The following is a 17,369-nucleotide window of genomic DNA, read 5'->3' as shown; positions in this document are numbered from 1 at the left end:
AAGAAGCGGGAAATGCGAATAAGGAACATCCATGATGTTGGGTTCATTGACCCACACATCGTTAATTCACATGTGTTAGAACACCACCCCGCCGACGTGGAGGATGACCTGTGGCGGTTTATTAGAAAACAGCAACAGAAAAGTGATATTCTATTTCCTTACCATTTTGGGTGAGTGTTTCTGACTTGATCACATTCTCTTTTGTTTACTCCATGCATGGTATGTGGCTAATCGATGAGTTATGCATGACTGTGCATGTATCGTGTCCGCAGGTTCCACTGGATTCTTATGGTAATTAAAGTTCAGACCTCCTCAGTTCTCGTCCACGACTCTCTGAATATGGATCCGGCGCTTTGGGGCGACATGAGAAAAATGATGCAAAAGTAATTATTTTCATTCATTTGCGCTCTATATCGATCGGCCTATTTCGTTCATCATTTCCTAATATCAAGTAACTAATTAATAACTCTCTTGTTTATTTAATTTTCTTTGCCTCGTAGGGTTTGGAGACGGTTCGTAGATACCAAGGTCGGTGAATTCAAAAAAGAGCTACATTTTAAAATGGCAGTGCGGACGACTGGGGATATTCAGCCACCGGGGACCAATCTATGTGGATACTATGTTTGTGAGAGGATCCGGAGATACTGCAATGAGCGGGACCAGACGTGTGAGAACAACATCCTGAGGAATAACCTCCGGAAGACGCTTAGTCCAGAAGCTCGCTTCCGACCACTTCAAGAGGAACTAGCTGGATGGTTGGCGAGGGAAGTCATCGATCCTAGAGGAGAACACTATTACGATGACGTAGAACTTTATATGCACCAGAATTTGTAACTAACTTGTTCAAAATTGTATATGGTCATCCGATATTGAATATATATTGTATATGGTCATCCGATATTGAATATATATTGTATATTTCTCTTGAATTCTTTTTGGTTCTAATTTCAAATTTGTTTGAAATTGTACATTCATATGCATGTATGTATACAGTACCGTAGAATATGTGAAACTCCTTCAAAATTAAAACCCAAAAGAAATAAAACAATACAAATTAAAAAGAAACCAGATTTAGGGGGGGTCTAAAACCCTAAACCCTGCGGAGGCCTTTAGTCGCGGTTGGCCAGAAGAACCGCGACTAAAGGTCCTCCGCCCTGGCGCTCGCCTGCGGCCCACGTGGACGGGCCTTTAGTCGCGGTTCGTAAGGAACCGCGACTAAAGGGGGGGGCCTTTAGTCGCGCTGCTTTGGTCGCGGTTGCGCCACCGCGACTAATGGCAGTTGCCAACCGCGATCAAAGCCCTTTTTTCCACCAGTGATCTTCCACAAGCTGGACCACGTCGACCTCATGCTTGGAGCCGCTTCGAGGACGTGCCGCTCCTGGCGCAGCGCGGCACGCGAGCCCGAGCTGTGGCGCCGCATCGACTTGCGCGGCTACTCCCGTCCCTTCCGCGAGACCATCAGCCTCGACAGGATGGCGCGGCTCGCCATCTGGTTCAGCGCCGGGCAGTGCGTGGAATTCATGGGCGAGCACGGCTGGGTGGACGGCGACCTCCTCCTGTTCCTCGCCGAGTGGTAAGATTTAGGCTCCCACGAGCCTCCCCCTCGCCATTACTAGCCATTATCATTGATTTGTTGATGCCTATAAAGTACTTTTCCTCACCACCAGAAGAAGCCAACTTTTATTATTACTTTTAAATGTGTATTTTTAGTCAAAAAAGACGATTAATTATAAGTTTGAGCAATCAAGTAGATACCAAATCATAATATATTTTCATAGCATACTTATTAAATCTTGTAGAAGTTCATATTTTTATCTCGAACTTAAACTATGTTGACTTTGACTAAAAATATATGTCTTTGTTTTGACAAACACTGGTAGGCAACACATACCGTCTTTCGTACGCAATTTTATTTTATGGGGATTCCATCCACAAAAAGCAAAATGCCAATATTTGTACTCCTTACGAACATACTCTATTCAAATGAAATGGTTGAGCGGCGATAACGCGGTTTTCTATTAAAGATGGTAAGGAAGTCCCAATGTCACTCTTTTTTTTTACCCTTGAATTACTTGCGCCCTTTGAAGTATTGGCAAATAATGTTGGGATTCTTAGATCATGTGTTATTCTTGCAGGGCACCCTTACTTACGAGCCTCCGACTTCCCATGGTCTATCGTCACAATCAAGCATTTGTAGAAGCAATAAAGATGTTTCCTATGCTGGAGGAGTTGGAGTTTTGCCAATGCAACGACAGGAATGTCACATGGATTATTAGGACTTTTGCCACATGTTCTCCGCAACTGAGGCACTTAAAATATGTCGACAGAGGAGGTTATCTTCTTGCCGACAATAGAGATGCCTTAGAAATCGCAAGGATGCACCGGTTAAGCTCCCTGCAGCTTTTCCACGGCAACCTTGATAACAAGGGACTAACAACCATCATTGACAACTGTCCTCACCTAGAGTACCTTCACCTTCACTATTGCGCAAATGTTGTTATAGATAGCAGCATGCAAGCCAAGTGTGCCAGGATCAAGAAGAAGAAGCTATATCCCTATGTCTATGATGACTTCACTAAGTATTTCGAGCCTGGCGACTGTACTAGTCATTGCTCCAGTTTTCGCATAAACCGCAATTACGGTGATGAGGTTGACTTTCAGTATTTGTATGCCGAGGACCATGATTCTGTTGACTGCGATCATTCTAGCTACTTTAGTCGTGCCGAGGAGACTGATTTTGAAGAGCATGAAAGGAGTTTCATCAATGGCACACGTAGACGTCGACATAGGTACCTTAGAATCTAATAATGAATTGCTGATCTTGATGTGTTCTGCTGGGCCTGGATGTTGTTGTCTTCCTTGATCACCGATGTACTCTTGCCAGGATTTGGAACCAAGGGCCTGCATGGGGCTCAAAGTCTGTTTAAAGTTATTAAATTGTCCTAAACAAGACAACAACTGCTCTTCAGAACATCAAAAAAGAGGCCGGCGATGCTTTGTTCAGTTCGCTAAAAGGCTATAGCAGCTTAATTACACTTTCTCAGCCAGAAGTCTGTATCTACTCTCTCGTATCTCTTTGTGCGAAACTGAGAATCAAATTTTCCATCCCGTGGATGAGGACTGCATGCAAATAATCAAAGTGCTGCAAATTAATATGTGTGTCCGTTAATTTTAGTCCAGACCGTGGAGGACTGCATGTGAAGAAGGTTACAGGTGGGTCTCAGTTTGAAGTGTCAGACTGTACATGGTTGAGAAAAAAAAAAAGATAGATGAATACTTTGGTCCAAGATTTGCATGATCTCTTCCGGCTGAGTATTGCAATGTTTGAATGCTATTCTTCCAAAGGGTAGGGAGATAAACTTCCCTTGGTCCTCACCATGCCCCTTAAAATACAACTTTATAAAAAATTCTGAAATAAAAAATTGTTCTAAAAGTACTTCGTAGAAACTTCACACACGCAATCATGCATTAAGTGTCCATCTATATACATTTCCTCCAAATATTTATAAATATATTAGCACAATCAAAATGTCGAGATTATGACTCTAGTATATTTATAATCTATATGAGAACTCTTGCAACCCAGCAGAATGAGTGCAACTAAATCATAACACCCACTTAGATTTTAGTTTTTCACATAAATTTTCTTCACAAAACAAAACAAAATCGCTTCTCGTGTGAAATAAAAGAGAAAGAAAACTGATATACGGAGTATATAATGTCAAAAGCACACCGACCTAGCCAGCTACCACCGGGCAGTCCATAAAACCAAGTCTTCCGAGGTTAAAGCCACAGCTCCACATTGGGATCGATGCCGTTGCTATCGCCTCCCCCGCCGCCGCCGGCGCGGGCTCCTGGGTGCGGGAGGCGACGACTGAGCCGTATCCGAAGGCGACGATCAAAGAGGGCGGAGAGGAGTAACTGGGCGGAGCTGCCCCTGGACGCGTTGCTCCAGGTCCTCCACAGGCTGGACCACGTCGAACTCATGTTCGGCGGCGCGGCGAAGGTCTGCCGCTCCTGGCACGCCGCGGCGCGCGAGCCCGAGCTGTGGCGCCTCGTCGACATGCGCGGCCACTCCAGACTCTTCCGGGAGATTATCAGCCTTGACAGGATGGCGCGGCTCTCCATTTGGTTCAGCGACGGGCAGTGTCAGTCATTCTTCGCCAAGGGCGACGTCGACGATGGACTCCTCCTCTTTCTGGCCGACCAGTAAGATTTGATCCCCCAACCTAGATATCCATTCGTTTCTAGGTAATCTGATCTGGAGTTTATCTGTTGTTCGTTCTTGCTTTGGTACAAAATGCATTCTGAAATTACAGTAGAAGTATATGTTTTCCTGAAAAATTTCAGTTTATGTTTTCTCACTGTGAAATAAGTGAAGGCAAAAAAATTGTAGTAGGGGAACATCACGGCTTTTGTAAACGTTTATGACTTAAAATCATGTTTCTGCGACCTAGGATTTCCAGAAATTGGGAGTGTAAGTGCATAACCATGCCGAACCAAGAAGCAAAATGCAATTGGAAATAATTTAACTTGGCGTACAGATAGGACTCAACATTCACTCAAATAACGAAAGTTGACGAAGTGTTTATTTCATTGTAGTAATGATGACTGTTCGGTTCCATCATCTGAAATTTTCTATTCTCTTTAGTCACAATGGGAAGTATCATAGTATCATAAGATAGTGTTTGCTATTAAGTTTTTTATTTTTACGTGCTATGATACGGTATCATATTATGATATTACTCATATCTCTCACCTTATTAATTGGTACGCCACATCAGATTTTTGCCAATATGGCATGCATGATACTACTTATGATACTCCTATTGTGGCTAGTCTATGTGAATAACGGAAATGTTTGTGCATATTTCGATGTTATGCACGTTGCTAATTAAGATCGTGGGCTATCTTGCAGGGCACCCTTACTGAAATGCCTTCATCTTATCGATTGCCATGATGTAACCAATGAAGCCTTCGCACAGGCAATAACTAAGTTCCCTCTGCTGGAGGAGCTCGAGCTTTGCAAATGTTACAGTATATATGACGCACGGGTGTTTGAGGTTGTTGCCACAGCTTGTCCACGGGTGAAGCACTTCAAGCATGTGGAAGACGAAGGATATGCACAATGTCATGAAATTGTATACCGTGCTGAACCCAACAGTGGAGCTATGGCAATTGCAAGGATGCATGAGCTAAGGTCCTTGCAGCTTTTCCGATGTAGCCTGGATGGCCAAGGGCTGACAACCATCCTTGACAACTGCCTTCACCTAGAGTCCCTTGACATACGCAGGTGTAGGAATATCACTGTCCTGGATAGCAGCCTTCGAGCCAAGTGTGCCCGTGTCAAAACGAAGAAGCTGTATCCATATGCATTCACTGATGACTGGGAGCATTTTCAGTCCAGTAGCCACGATGACTTCACCAATGACTCTGAGTATTTCGAGCCCGGCAGCCCTATTAGTTATTGTTCTTCGTGGTCTATGGAATTTTCCCACCATGAAGATGATAATGCTGAGCGTGATTGTCAGGTATTTTTCATCGCACCATGCGACTCTGATGATTCTCATCATTCTCGCTACTTTAGTGACGCCGATAAGCTCGAGTTTGAAGAGCATGATAGGATACTTTCCAAGGGCATGCGTAGGTACATGAGAATCTGAAGAATTCATCTACACTTCTAGATGTGCCGACAGAAGTGCCTGGCCAGATTGGGCCCTCTTTCATGGCCGTAATTTCTTGATTTGATTTTTGTCCGCAGTCAGGTTCTTTTATTGGGATTCGTACGAGTCTTGTTTCATTTACGAAATCTATATACCTAATAATAAAGAAAATAAGGTTTCTTGCGGTCTAATATTTTTTTTGGATGGATTTACCATCCCACCAACGTACTAATGCCACCGGTAAGTGAAAAATAATCCCCTGCCGCACATACCGGTTGGGCTTCTTTTCTCGCGAACGAAAATATCTTCCTCTCACTTCAAAAAAAAAAAAAATCTTCCTCTTTTTCCTACGTACTCTCCTCGAGACCCCGATTTGCCGCCAAATCACCTGTGCGGCCAGGTTCCTCGCCGCTTGTATGGCTCCCACCACAGGCCGCAGCGGACTAGCGGCCGCCTGATCCTTACGCCGCCGCCAAGCATACCCGGAGCCCATCTCACGAATACCAGGACGAGGGCGAGGTCATGGCGTCCGGCCTCGCGTCCGATCAAGAGACAACGCTAATACGCGATTGATGGGAGCAAGGATTGTTCGTGAGCAGAGGATACGTTGTGGAGAGGAACGGGGAGTAGAGATAGTGGGCGTTGCCTGCTCGCTAGCTTGTGGGCGACAGGCCTCACCAGAGCGGATGGGGATTCAGTGACTGGCTGTAGGCCAATCACGCGGTTCGCATCCGCCGGACGATATCCATCCAACGGACTTTAACTAAATGATCTGAAAATTTTGCAAATTTATCTTTTTTGCTGCGTTGAAAATACAAAATATTTTTGATTGAAATTTGTTCGTACTTACAACATGATACGTTGGTAATATGTACATTTTTTTATTTTGAATTTTTTGATGATTTTTCAAAACGAAAATTCAAAATCATCAAAAAATTCAAAACAAAAAATATACATATTACGAACGTATCATGTTGTAAGTACGAAAAAATTTCAATCAAACATACTTTGTATTTTCAACGCAGCAAAAAAGATAAATTTACAAAAATTTCGGATCATTTGATTAGAGGCGGGGATGGAGAACGTCCGACGGATACAACGTCCAGTTACCGCGTGAGCCAGTCACTGAATCCCATCCCACCAGAGCTGGCCGTGTTCGAATTGATCGATGGATCTTTTTTTATCAATCACCAGCTGCCACTGGTAGAAAAACAGGCTTCCGTCCAGCCCCATAAGTCGCGAAGCTATAGGAACCGCGAATAATGGGACTTTTAGTCGCGGTTCGGGAGGCGAACCGCGACCAAAGGCCTGGGTCCAGGGCGCTCGGTGGCCAGCTGGTGCACGTGGGGGGCTTTAGTCGCGGTTGGCCTGGCCAACCGCGACTAAAGCCCCTCCCCTATATATACCCATCCAGCAGTCAACACTTAGCCATTTGGAGCCATTCTCTTCACAAACTTCACAAGTGGGTGTTAGGTTTGCTTTTGGTTCCTCTTATGCACATAAGGTGTTTGATGAAATGCCCCAAGAGCATGAAACAAACATGATATGAAATGTTGGAGCCACACTTGAGCTTTCTCATTTATTTTTTCCTCCTCGATCGCGGTTAGCAACTTGAACCTTTGATGTGTCATTGATAAAATATGCATGTGTGTAGTTCATTGTTTAATTTATATTGTTTGTAGCTAGTTAGTTTAACAAATGCATGATGGTTAATTATATATTTTATATTATAATAATGCAGATGAATCGACAATGGATGTACGGTAACCGACTCTCCGGCGAGTTCAGTACGGGTTTGAAAGATTTCCTCGTAGTGGCTAATGCGAACAAGCAGGGGGGTTTTGTTATCTGTCCATGTGTTAACTGTAAGAATCAGAAGGGTTACTCTTCCTCAAGAGATGTTCACATGCACCTGCTTCGGCACGGTTTCATGCCAAGCTATAATTGTTGGACCAAGCATGGAGAAAGAGGGGTTATAATGGAAGAAGATGAAGAAGGGGATGATTTCATCGATGAAAGCTATCTTGCTCATTTCGGTGATACTTTCATGGAAGATGCTGAAGGTGAAGGGGAAGGTGAAGGGGAAGGTGAAGAAGAGGCACGTGATGATCCCGTTGATGATCTTGGTCGGACCATTGCTGATGCACAGAGACGCTGCGAAACTGAAAAGGAGAGGGAGAATTTGGATCGCATGTTAGAGGATCACAGGAAGGCGCTGTACCCCGGATGCGATGATGGTCTGAAAAAGCTGGGCTGCACACTGGATTTGCTGAAATGGAAGGCACAGGCAGGTGTAGCTGACTCGGCATTTGAAAACTTGCTGAAAATGTTGAAGAATATGTTTCCAAAGAATAACGAGTTGCTCGCCAGTACGTACGAAGCAAAGAAGGTTGTCTGCCCTCTAGGTTTAGAGGTTCTGAAGATACATGCATGCATCAACGACTGCATCCTCTACCGCGGTGAATACGAGAATTTGAATGAATGCCCGGTATGCACTGCATTGCGTTATAAGATTAGAGGCGATGACCCTGGTGACGATGTTGAGGGCCAGAAACCCAGGAAGAGGGTTCCCGCCAAGGTGATGTGGTATGCTCCTATAATACCACGGTTGAAACGTCTGTTCAGGAACAAAGAGCATGCCAAGTTGTTGCGATGGCACAAAGAGAACCGTAAGTCGGACGGGGAGTTGAGACACCCCGCAGATGGAACGCAATGGAGAAAGATCGACAGAGAGTTCAAAGATTTTACAGCTGACGCAAGGAACATAAGATTTGGTCTAAGTACGGATGGCATGAATCCTTTTGGCGAGCAGAGCTCCAGCCATAGTACCTGGCCCATGACTCTATGCATCTACAACCTTCCTCCTTGGTTGTGCATGAAGCGGAAGTTCATTATGATGCCAGTGCTCATCCAAGGTCCGAAGCAACCCGGCAACGACATCGATGTGTACCTAAGGCCATTAGTTGATGAACTTTTACAGCTGTGGGGCAGACCTGGTGTCCGTGTGTGGGATGAGCACAAAGAAGAGGAATTTGACCTACGAGCGTTGCTTTTCGTAACCATCAACGATTGGCCTGCTCTTAGTAACCTTTCGGGACTGTCAAATAAGGGATACAATGCATGCACGCACTGCTTACATGAGACTGAAAGTGTACATTTGCCAAATTGTAAGAAGAACGTGTACCTTGGGCATCGTCGATTTCTTCCGAAAGGTCATCCAGTAAGAAAGAAAGGCAAGCATTACAACGGCAAGACAGATCACCGGCCGAAGCCTGCGGAACACACTGGTGCTGAGGTATTTGATATGGTCAAGGATTTGAAAGTCATCTTTGGAAAGGGTCCTGGCGGACAATCAGTTCCGAAGGGAGCTGACGGGCACGCAGCCATGTGGAAGAAGAAATCTATATTCTGGGAGCTAGAATATTGGAAAGTCCTAGAAGTCCGCTCTGCAATCGACGTGATGCACGTTACGAAGAATATTTGCGTGAACATCCTAAGCTTCTTGGGCGTGTATGGGAAGTCAAATGATACAAAGGAAGCACGGCAGGACCAACAAAGTTTGAAAGACCACGATGACCGGCATCCGGAACGGTTTCAAGGTCGTGCCAGCCTACGCTACGACCAAAGAAGAGAAGGTCATCTTTTTTGAATGCCTGAGCAGTATGAAGGTCCCGTCAGGATTCTCGTCCAATATAAAGGGAATAATAAACATGGCGGAGAAAAAGTTCCAAAACCTGAAGTCTCACGACTGCCACGTGGTTATGATGCAATTGCTTCCGATTGCTTTGAGGGGGCTCCTGCCGGAAAATGTTCGAGTAGCCATTGTGAAGCTATGTGCATTCCTCAATGCAATCTCTCAGAAGGTAATCAATCCAGAAGTTCTACCACGGTTCTGAACGATGTGATCCAATGTCTTGTCGAGTTTCGAGTTGGTGTTCCCGCCATCCTTCTTCAATATTATGACGCACCTCCTGGTTCACCTAGTCGATGAGATTTCCATTCTCGGTCCTGTATTTCTACACAATATGTTCCCCTTCGAGAGGTTCATGGGAATATTAAAGAAATATGTTCGTAACCGTGCTAGGCCAGAAGGAAGCATCGCCAAGGGCTATGGAAATGAGGAGGTAATTGAGTTTTGTGTTGACTTTGTTCCTGACCTTAAGCCGATTGGTCTTCCTCGATCGCGGCACGAGGGGAGACTAAGTGGAAAAGGCACGATCGGAAGGAAATCAACGATATGTATGGACGGCCATTCTCTGACTGAAGCACACCACACAGTTCTGACCAATTCCAGCTTGGTGGCTCCGTACTTTGAGAAACACAAGAATATTTTACGCTCGGACAACCCTAGGAAGCCTGAATCCTGGATTAGGAAGGCCCACATGGAGACTTTCGGCAGTTGGTTGAGAAAACATTTAATGAATGACGATCATGTTGTAGATCAGCTGTACATGTTGGCCAAGACACCATCTTCGACTATAACGACTTTCCAAGGGTATGAGATAAATGGGAATACATTTTACACGATCGCCCAAGATAAAAAGAGCACCAACCAAAACAGTGGTGTCCGCTTTGATGCAAAGAACCGAGAATGGGCAAAAGGTCACATATTATGGTTACATAGAGGAGATATGGGAACTTGACTATGGACCCTCCTTTAGGGTCCCTTTGTTCCGGTGCAAATGGTTCAAGCTAACAGGAGGTGGGGTAAAGGTGGACCAGCAATACGGAATGACAATGGTGGATTTCAACAATCTTGGTTACCTTGACGAACCGTTCGTCCTAGCGAAAGATGTCGCTCAGGTTTTCTATGTGAAGGACATGAGTAGCAAACCGAGGAAACGAAAAGATAAGAAAACGATCAGTACATCATGCGATGATCCAAAGCGCCACATTGTTCTTTCAGGGAAAAGAAACATCGTGGGAGTGGAGGACAAGACAGACATGTCAGAAGATTATAATATGTTTGCTGAAATTCTGCCCTTCAAAGTGAACACCGACCCAAGCATTAAGTTAAATGATGAGGATGCTCCATGGATACGGCACAATCGTAAGCAAGCAGGGACACAAGGGAAGAAATGATGTGTAATAATTTATTGTACCAAACTTTGTTGAATGAATCGTGTGAATTATATTACCCGTGATGTGTTTGGTGTCCATTTTCGAATGATTCAATTGACTCGAGATAGCACTGATGATACATGAAATTTGGAGTGATTCAGTCATACTCCTGCATACAGGAAATTTGGAGTGACTAAGTCATACTCCTGCATACATGAAATTTGGAGTGACTAAGTCATACTCCTGCATACAGGAAATTTGGAGTGACTAAGTCATACTCCTGCATACATGAAATTTGGAGTGATTTAGTCATACTCCTGCCTAGGCGTATAATATGCATACTCGTAGTCTTCATAGCCGCCGCCGTTGTACTGGTAGTCGTCGCCTTCTAAGTTGCCGGCGTCGTCGTCGCTGCTGTCGTCGCTGTCGTCGGGCGGCGCTCGTGGCTCGAACTGAGGGTAGCGCAGGCGGGGGATATCGCCGGCCGTGATGTAGTCCATGACGCTCTGCAGAGTCCGGCCGTACCACCATAGCCGACGGCCGGCCTCGTGGAAGTTTCCAGGAGGCAGACCGTCCTCCTCATACCTGGCGAGCGCCCTCTCACGCCGATTGATGAAGAAGGCGTCCCAAGTATGCTGGTTATCGGGATGCCAGCGGGGATTCATCCGCTGCTCCGGCGTGAGGTCGAGGTAGTAGTGGTTCGTGATGGCCGCCCGGCGCGCAGTACCCTGAGGGACGGGAGGGACCGGCACGCCACCGGCGCTTAGGCTCCAGCCGGCAGGGACGCGGTAGCCCGGTGGGCAAGGGTAGTTCGAGGCGCAAAGCTCCTCCACCTGCTGGTAGGTTAGAGTGGGTGCGGTGGAAGCCATGAGAGAGTGATGAGAGATTGTAGAGATGTGATAATGCTGGCCAAGCCGGGCTACCTATATGTAGTGACAAATGGCGGGAAAAATGGGAGCGGGAAGACAGGAGGCGGGAAGAAAGAGGCGGGAAGAAAGTGGCGGGAAGAAAGAGGCGGGAAGAAAGTGGCGGGAAGAAAGTGGCGGGAAGAAAGAGGCGGGAAGAAAGTGGCGGGAAGAAAGAGGCGGGAAGAAAGTGGCGGGAAGAAAGTGGCAGGAAGAAAGTGGCGGGAAGAATTAGTTTTATTTTTCTGATTTTTTTGATATATTATTTGTATTTTTAAGAATTTGAATTGAATTAGTTTTATTTTTCTGATTTTTTTGATATATTATTTGTATTTTTAAGAATTTGAATTGAATTAGTTTTATTTTTCTGATTTTTGTGATTTTGAAAAAGAAAAGTATTTTCAAAAATACCTTTAGTCGCGGTTGGCCAGGCCAACCGCGACTAAAGGTCGCTGCGCGCGGGAACTGAAAAACCCGCCGAAATACCCTTTGGTCGCGGTTGGGGAGGCCAACCGCGACTAAAGGTTACACTTTAGTCGCGGGTCGCCTCCCCAACCGCGACTAAAGGGGGGCTATAAATAATCGCGCCCGAACCGTCGCCTCCATTCTCGTCTTCTCCGCGCGATTTCTCTGCCAGGACAGCGCCGCCGATCGACGCCGCCGCCCCGCCCCACCGCCAACGACGCCGCCGCCGCGCGCCGCGCCGCCTCTTCTCGCGCCGTCGACGTCCTCTGTCTCGCACCGCGTGTACGTCTCGACGACGCCGTCGTCCTTCTCTCTCGCGCCGCGCCGGCCGCCGGCTGTGCGTTCTTCTCTCCGACGTATACGTGAACCGCCGCCCGCACGCGCCGCACGCCGCCATCATCCCGTTGTTTTTTGACCGCGCGCGCCGCTTCTTGCCGCCGCGATCGGCCGCCCGGCTGCGCGCCGCACGCGCTGTACGGATCGAAGAGGGAAGGAAGAAGGAGAAAAGGGCGCGCCAGGGGCACCTGGCCGTCCCTTTTTTTTTGTTTTTTTAATTTGTAACTAAGTACACATAACAAAAAAAGTACTTAACAAAATAAAGTACCGCAATTAAAAAGAAGTACTTAACAAAAAAAAATTACTTAACAAAAAAAGTCCCTTTTATTTTCTTGTTAATTTTAACTTAATTCACTTAATTACCAATAAAATTAACTTAATGAACTTAATTAACCTAAAAATTAACTTAATGATTCTTAGTTAACTTAGTGAACAAAAATAAATAAAAGTTACCGCAACTTAGTGAACAAAAATAATTAACTTAATGAACTCACCGCAACGATGACGACCGCCACCGCCACCATGTGGCGTATACGTTGTTCCCAAAAATAGTAGAACAATCGTACCACCGAGAGAGAGAGAGAGAGAAACGTGCGCACACCGACGCCGCGCGTATACGGAGGGGGTGGCGAGGGACGGCGCACAACTTTGTGCGCCGCCCCCTCGCCGCCCCCTCCGTATATGCGTGGGGTAGTCGGTGTTTCTCTTTGATCTCCTCTCTCTTGCCTTTTCGCCACCGCCCCTTTCGCCACCGCCACCGCCACCGTCCTTTCGCCACCGCAGCCCCGTTTCGCCACTGCCGTCCCCCTTTCGCCATCGCCCCCTTCTTCACTTAATTAATTTGTTTCGACTACATGTTTTCAGGACTGACATATGGCGGACGATAGAGCTGACCCGATTCTGGACAACTATGATCCGGACCTTGAAGACCATATGTTCGGCATCATAAAAGGCGATATTCTATATGTGCCGACCGGACAAGAAGAAGATGATATCTCTTCTTATCTGAACCTTGAGGGTGAAGATGAAGGGCGCCGTCAGCAAGATGATGCCGAAGAAACGTCGATAAACGACGATCTTCAATTGGAAGTAGCAACCACCTCCGGCGCCGAGGTATATATATACATTGAGCCTCTGGTGATACAAACTAACTGATTTGAATAAATATGTGTGTACTAACGCGCGCGACTCTCTTTCTTATTTTAGCCCTCGGCCGGATCGTCGAAAAAATCGAGTACGTCGTCAAAGCGTGGCGCAACCAAGACGATGAAACCGGGAGAAACATGCACCATCGAGGTTGTCGAGGAAGCAACCGGCAGGCCGCTGGAGCCCAGCAAGAACGCCACCAAGTTTATCAGCCAATGCGGAGCCGTTGTTAGAGACAACGTCTCGATCACCGTCCAGGAGTGGAATGAGCCAAAGAAGGCACGTCTTGGTTTCACTTTTGTCGATAAGAGAACAAAAAAAGATTGCTTCAACAAGCTTATGGAACATTTCGTTCTAACTCCGAAATACCGCAAATATGATGAGAAGGGTAACAAGATTCAGGAAAACAAGGAGAGGTGCAAGCTAGTCAAACAGTTCGCTCTTTCTAAGATGTCCAACGCATTCCGGAAATACAAGCAAAATCTAGCCCATGACTTTGTCAAGCAGGGCAAGACTCCGGATTTCAAAGGACAATATGAAAAACTGCAACATGATTGGCCAGAATAAGTGATTTATTTCTACCCCATCTCGTTCATATTGCCTGCACTATATATATATATATATATATATATATATATATATATATATGTCCTAACTATATTGTTGTGTCCGCTATTATACATGCAGATTGAAGATTAAGGAATGCAGAGTAAGGAGCATCCATGATGTTGGGTTCATTGACCCACACATCGTTAATGGATATACGTTAAAGCATCACCCCGCCGACGTGGAGAAAGACCTGTGGCGGTTTCTTGATAAGCAGGAACTCAAAAGTGATATTCTATTTTCTTACCATTTTGGGTGAGTGTTTATGTCTTGAGCACATTCTCTTTTGTTTACTCCATGCATGGTATGTGGCCGGCTAATCGATGAGTTATGCATGACGTACTGTGCATGTATCGTGTCCGCAGGTTCCACTGGATTCTGCTAGTAATTAAAGCTGACAAATCAGAATGTCTCATCCACGACTCTCTGGATATGGATAAGGCGGAGTGGGCCGACATGAGACAAATGATTCAAAAGTAATTGTTTTCATTCATTTGCGCTCTATATCGATCGGCCTATTTCGTTCATTTCCTAATTAAGCTTCAAGTAATTAACTAATAACTCTCTTGTTCATTTAATTTTCTTTGCCTCGTAGGGTTTGGAGACGGTTCGCAGATACAAAGGTCGGTGAATTCAAGAAAGAGCTAAATTTCATGCGGTCAAAGGCTAAGAATGGTAGCGATATGCAGCCACCGGGAACCAATCTGTGTGGATACTATGTCTGTGAGATGATCCGAAGATACACCTCTGAGTGCGTTCCGAGTGATCTCAATGCTCAGAGGAATAACCTCCGGATGATGCTTAGTCCAGAAGCTCGCTTCCGACCACTTCAAGAGGAACTAGCTGGATGGTTCAGGAGGGAAGTCCTCCATCCTAAAGGAGAACACCATTGCGACGACGTAGAACTATACATGCATTAAATTATGTATGGAAACTTGTTCAAACTTGTATATGGTCATCCGATGATATTGAATATATATTGTATATTCCTCTTGAATTCTTTTTGGTTCTAATTTCAAATTTGTTTGAAATTGTACATTCATATGCATGTATGTATGTAGTACCGTAGAATATGTGAAACTCCTTCAAAATTACAATAAAGCACAAAAGAAATAAAACAATATACAAATTAAACAGAAAATATGTTAGGGGGGGGGGGGGGCAGGTTTAGGGGGGGCCTAAGACCCTAAACCTGCGGCGGCCTTTAGTCTCGGTTGGCCAGAAGAACCGCGACTAAAGGTCCTCCGCCCCGACGGCCGCCTGGCGCCCACGTGGACGGGCCTTTAGTCGCGGTTCGTAAGGAACCGCGACTAAAGGGGGGCCTTTAGTCGCGCTACTTTGGTCGCGGTTGCGCAACCGCGACTAATGACAGTTACGAACCGCGACCAAAGGCCCTTTTTCCACCAGTGTGCTGAAGTGACATGGTGTTTTAGTAGCTCGTTGTGTTTGATTTCAGTGCACATCTAAATTCGAACAAAAACTATGTTTGCAATATTGTCTCCGTGAATCCTGCTAAGCTAGACTGCTTCTACATGGTCTGATACTGAATGTACTGAGCAGAATAATTACGTTGTGATGTGAGATCTCTAAGAGATCGACATGTTTAAGCAGTTGATGAGTATACGTTAGGGCTGCCAAGACATACTATCGGGTGACATAGCTATTCATCTTTAGTAGCGTGTTATGTCATATATAATTCCAAGAGAAATTAGCAATGAACTTTCATTGTCAGCAATTATTCCAATATGTAAAATGTAAAAAAGTGGGCCAAAACAATGAATGAAAAGATTGGCATGAAGTATATATTTTTTGGTCACGAATTGTAATTTTTTGCCGCGTAAGTTCTTTTTCTTTGGTCGGCGAATTTGTTCTCTATGTGGCGAAGTTCATTTTGAATAGAAATAAAGATTGCCGAAAATGAAGTTCACGGGTGCAACGAGTGGGGAGGCGGGGTTTGCATGGCGGGGGTGGTGTGGGCAATTAAAATTTAGTTGTGTGCTATGCGAAAATTAAGCGTGCGATGGCGAAAAAACTTATGGGTCGTGGATAGGAGCGACACCTCAACTCAAGAGTGTAGGATGGTCTCTTATCCGCGTAAGAAGAAACAAAAGAACCCGTAGCAATGCACGGGCAGATTTCCTATCATAAATAGGATTTCTGGACTCCTAGAATATATGTACTAGCTCAGTTTATTGCTACAAAGAGGTAACAGTTCAAGGAGGTCAGCGTTGTTTTACTTCAGTTCGCTTGAAACAAGTAGAGCAGGCTGAGGAAACACATTGTAATACGATTTGCGCTTTCTACACCAGAATGATTGATTTTCTTACTACTATTATTAGATTCGGCTGAAAATTTTCAGTAGCCTACCTGTTATCCACCCTCCCTGGAGGCGTGATCCTGTAACAAACTCTCCTTCTTTGCAATGAAAAGAAACGCAATGTCTCTGCGTTTTGTTGAAAAAAAAATATTAGTAGCATATGTGATGCTTTCGGCTTCATCAATCACTGACCCTGTAAATATCCATGTAAAACTGACACTGACATGGATGTTTTTGTCCTCTTGGCGAGATCTGACATATCTGCAGTTTCTGTTCTGAGTTAAAAATAGCTTTGCTTCAAATTGTCCCCTGCTTGAACTACTAGGAATCGGGAGCCGATATCTAGCTTTCCATCGGAGCACAATTTGGCCGTACGATTAGAAGCATGCTGATCATCGGATTTTAAGGCGTTGCGGGACTCTTTCCAAACGTCGACCCAGTTGCATGCTTCTCCTAATAAGTACTCCCGTAATTCACTCATCCCTTAATAATAGAAACTGCTAATTAAATGGGATACGCGCAGTCAAGTTCTGTTTGGACGGAAACTAACAAAATTTAGCAAAATTTGAGGCATACAGATTTGCTTCCATGGGAACCAAAATTTTTCCGGATCCTTTTTTTTTTTTTTTGCTTCCGTCACGTTACAACTGAATTTTGCTGTCATCTAATTTTTTTTTATTTCAAACTAGTTTTTTTTCAGCATATCAAACTGCTTCCGTGGACCGTAATATAGCTTCGACGTACACAATTGTGTATTGTGCAATAGGATGTTAATTTCACAAAATGCTGATTGAAAGGTTTAAACAAAATGCCCTAATGCTGGAAGCACATAGTTGATCAGTTTGCCAGGAGTTTCATTCATATGCCTCG

General features: G+C 45.1%; 2 protein-coding genes across 2 annotated transcripts; both read left to right on the top strand.

Annotated features, from left to right (window-relative positions):
- Positions 1-1,322: 1,322 nt before the first annotated feature.
- On the top strand, positions 1,323-2,879 carry LOC139833447 (putative F-box/LRR-repeat protein 22). Its single transcript, XM_071823741.1, has 2 exons — positions 1,323-1,573; positions 2,136-2,879. The coding sequence occupies exons 1-2, from the start codon at positions 1,347-1,349 to the stop codon at positions 2,803-2,805; spliced, it is 897 nt and encodes a 298-aa protein (XP_071679842.1). The 5' UTR covers positions 1,323-1,346; the 3' UTR covers positions 2,806-2,879.
- Positions 2,880-3,811: 932 nt separating this feature from the next.
- On the top strand, positions 3,812-5,663 carry LOC127315674 (putative F-box/LRR-repeat protein 9). Its single transcript, XM_051346144.2, has 2 exons — positions 3,812-4,209; positions 4,919-5,663. The coding sequence occupies exons 1-2, from the start codon at positions 3,812-3,814 to the stop codon at positions 5,661-5,663; spliced, it is 1,143 nt and encodes a 380-aa protein (XP_051202104.1).
- Positions 5,664-17,369: the final 11,706 nt, after the last annotated feature.

The sequence above is a fragment of the Lolium perenne genome, chromosome 7 (assembly GCF_019359855.2).
Source record: "Lolium perenne isolate Kyuss_39 chromosome 7, Kyuss_2.0, whole genome shotgun sequence".
Lineage (NCBI taxonomy): Eukaryota > Viridiplantae > Streptophyta > Magnoliopsida > Poales > Poaceae > Lolium > Lolium perenne.
The sequence above is the reverse complement of the archived record's forward strand: the minus strand, read 5'-3'. Positions and strand labels throughout refer to the sequence as shown.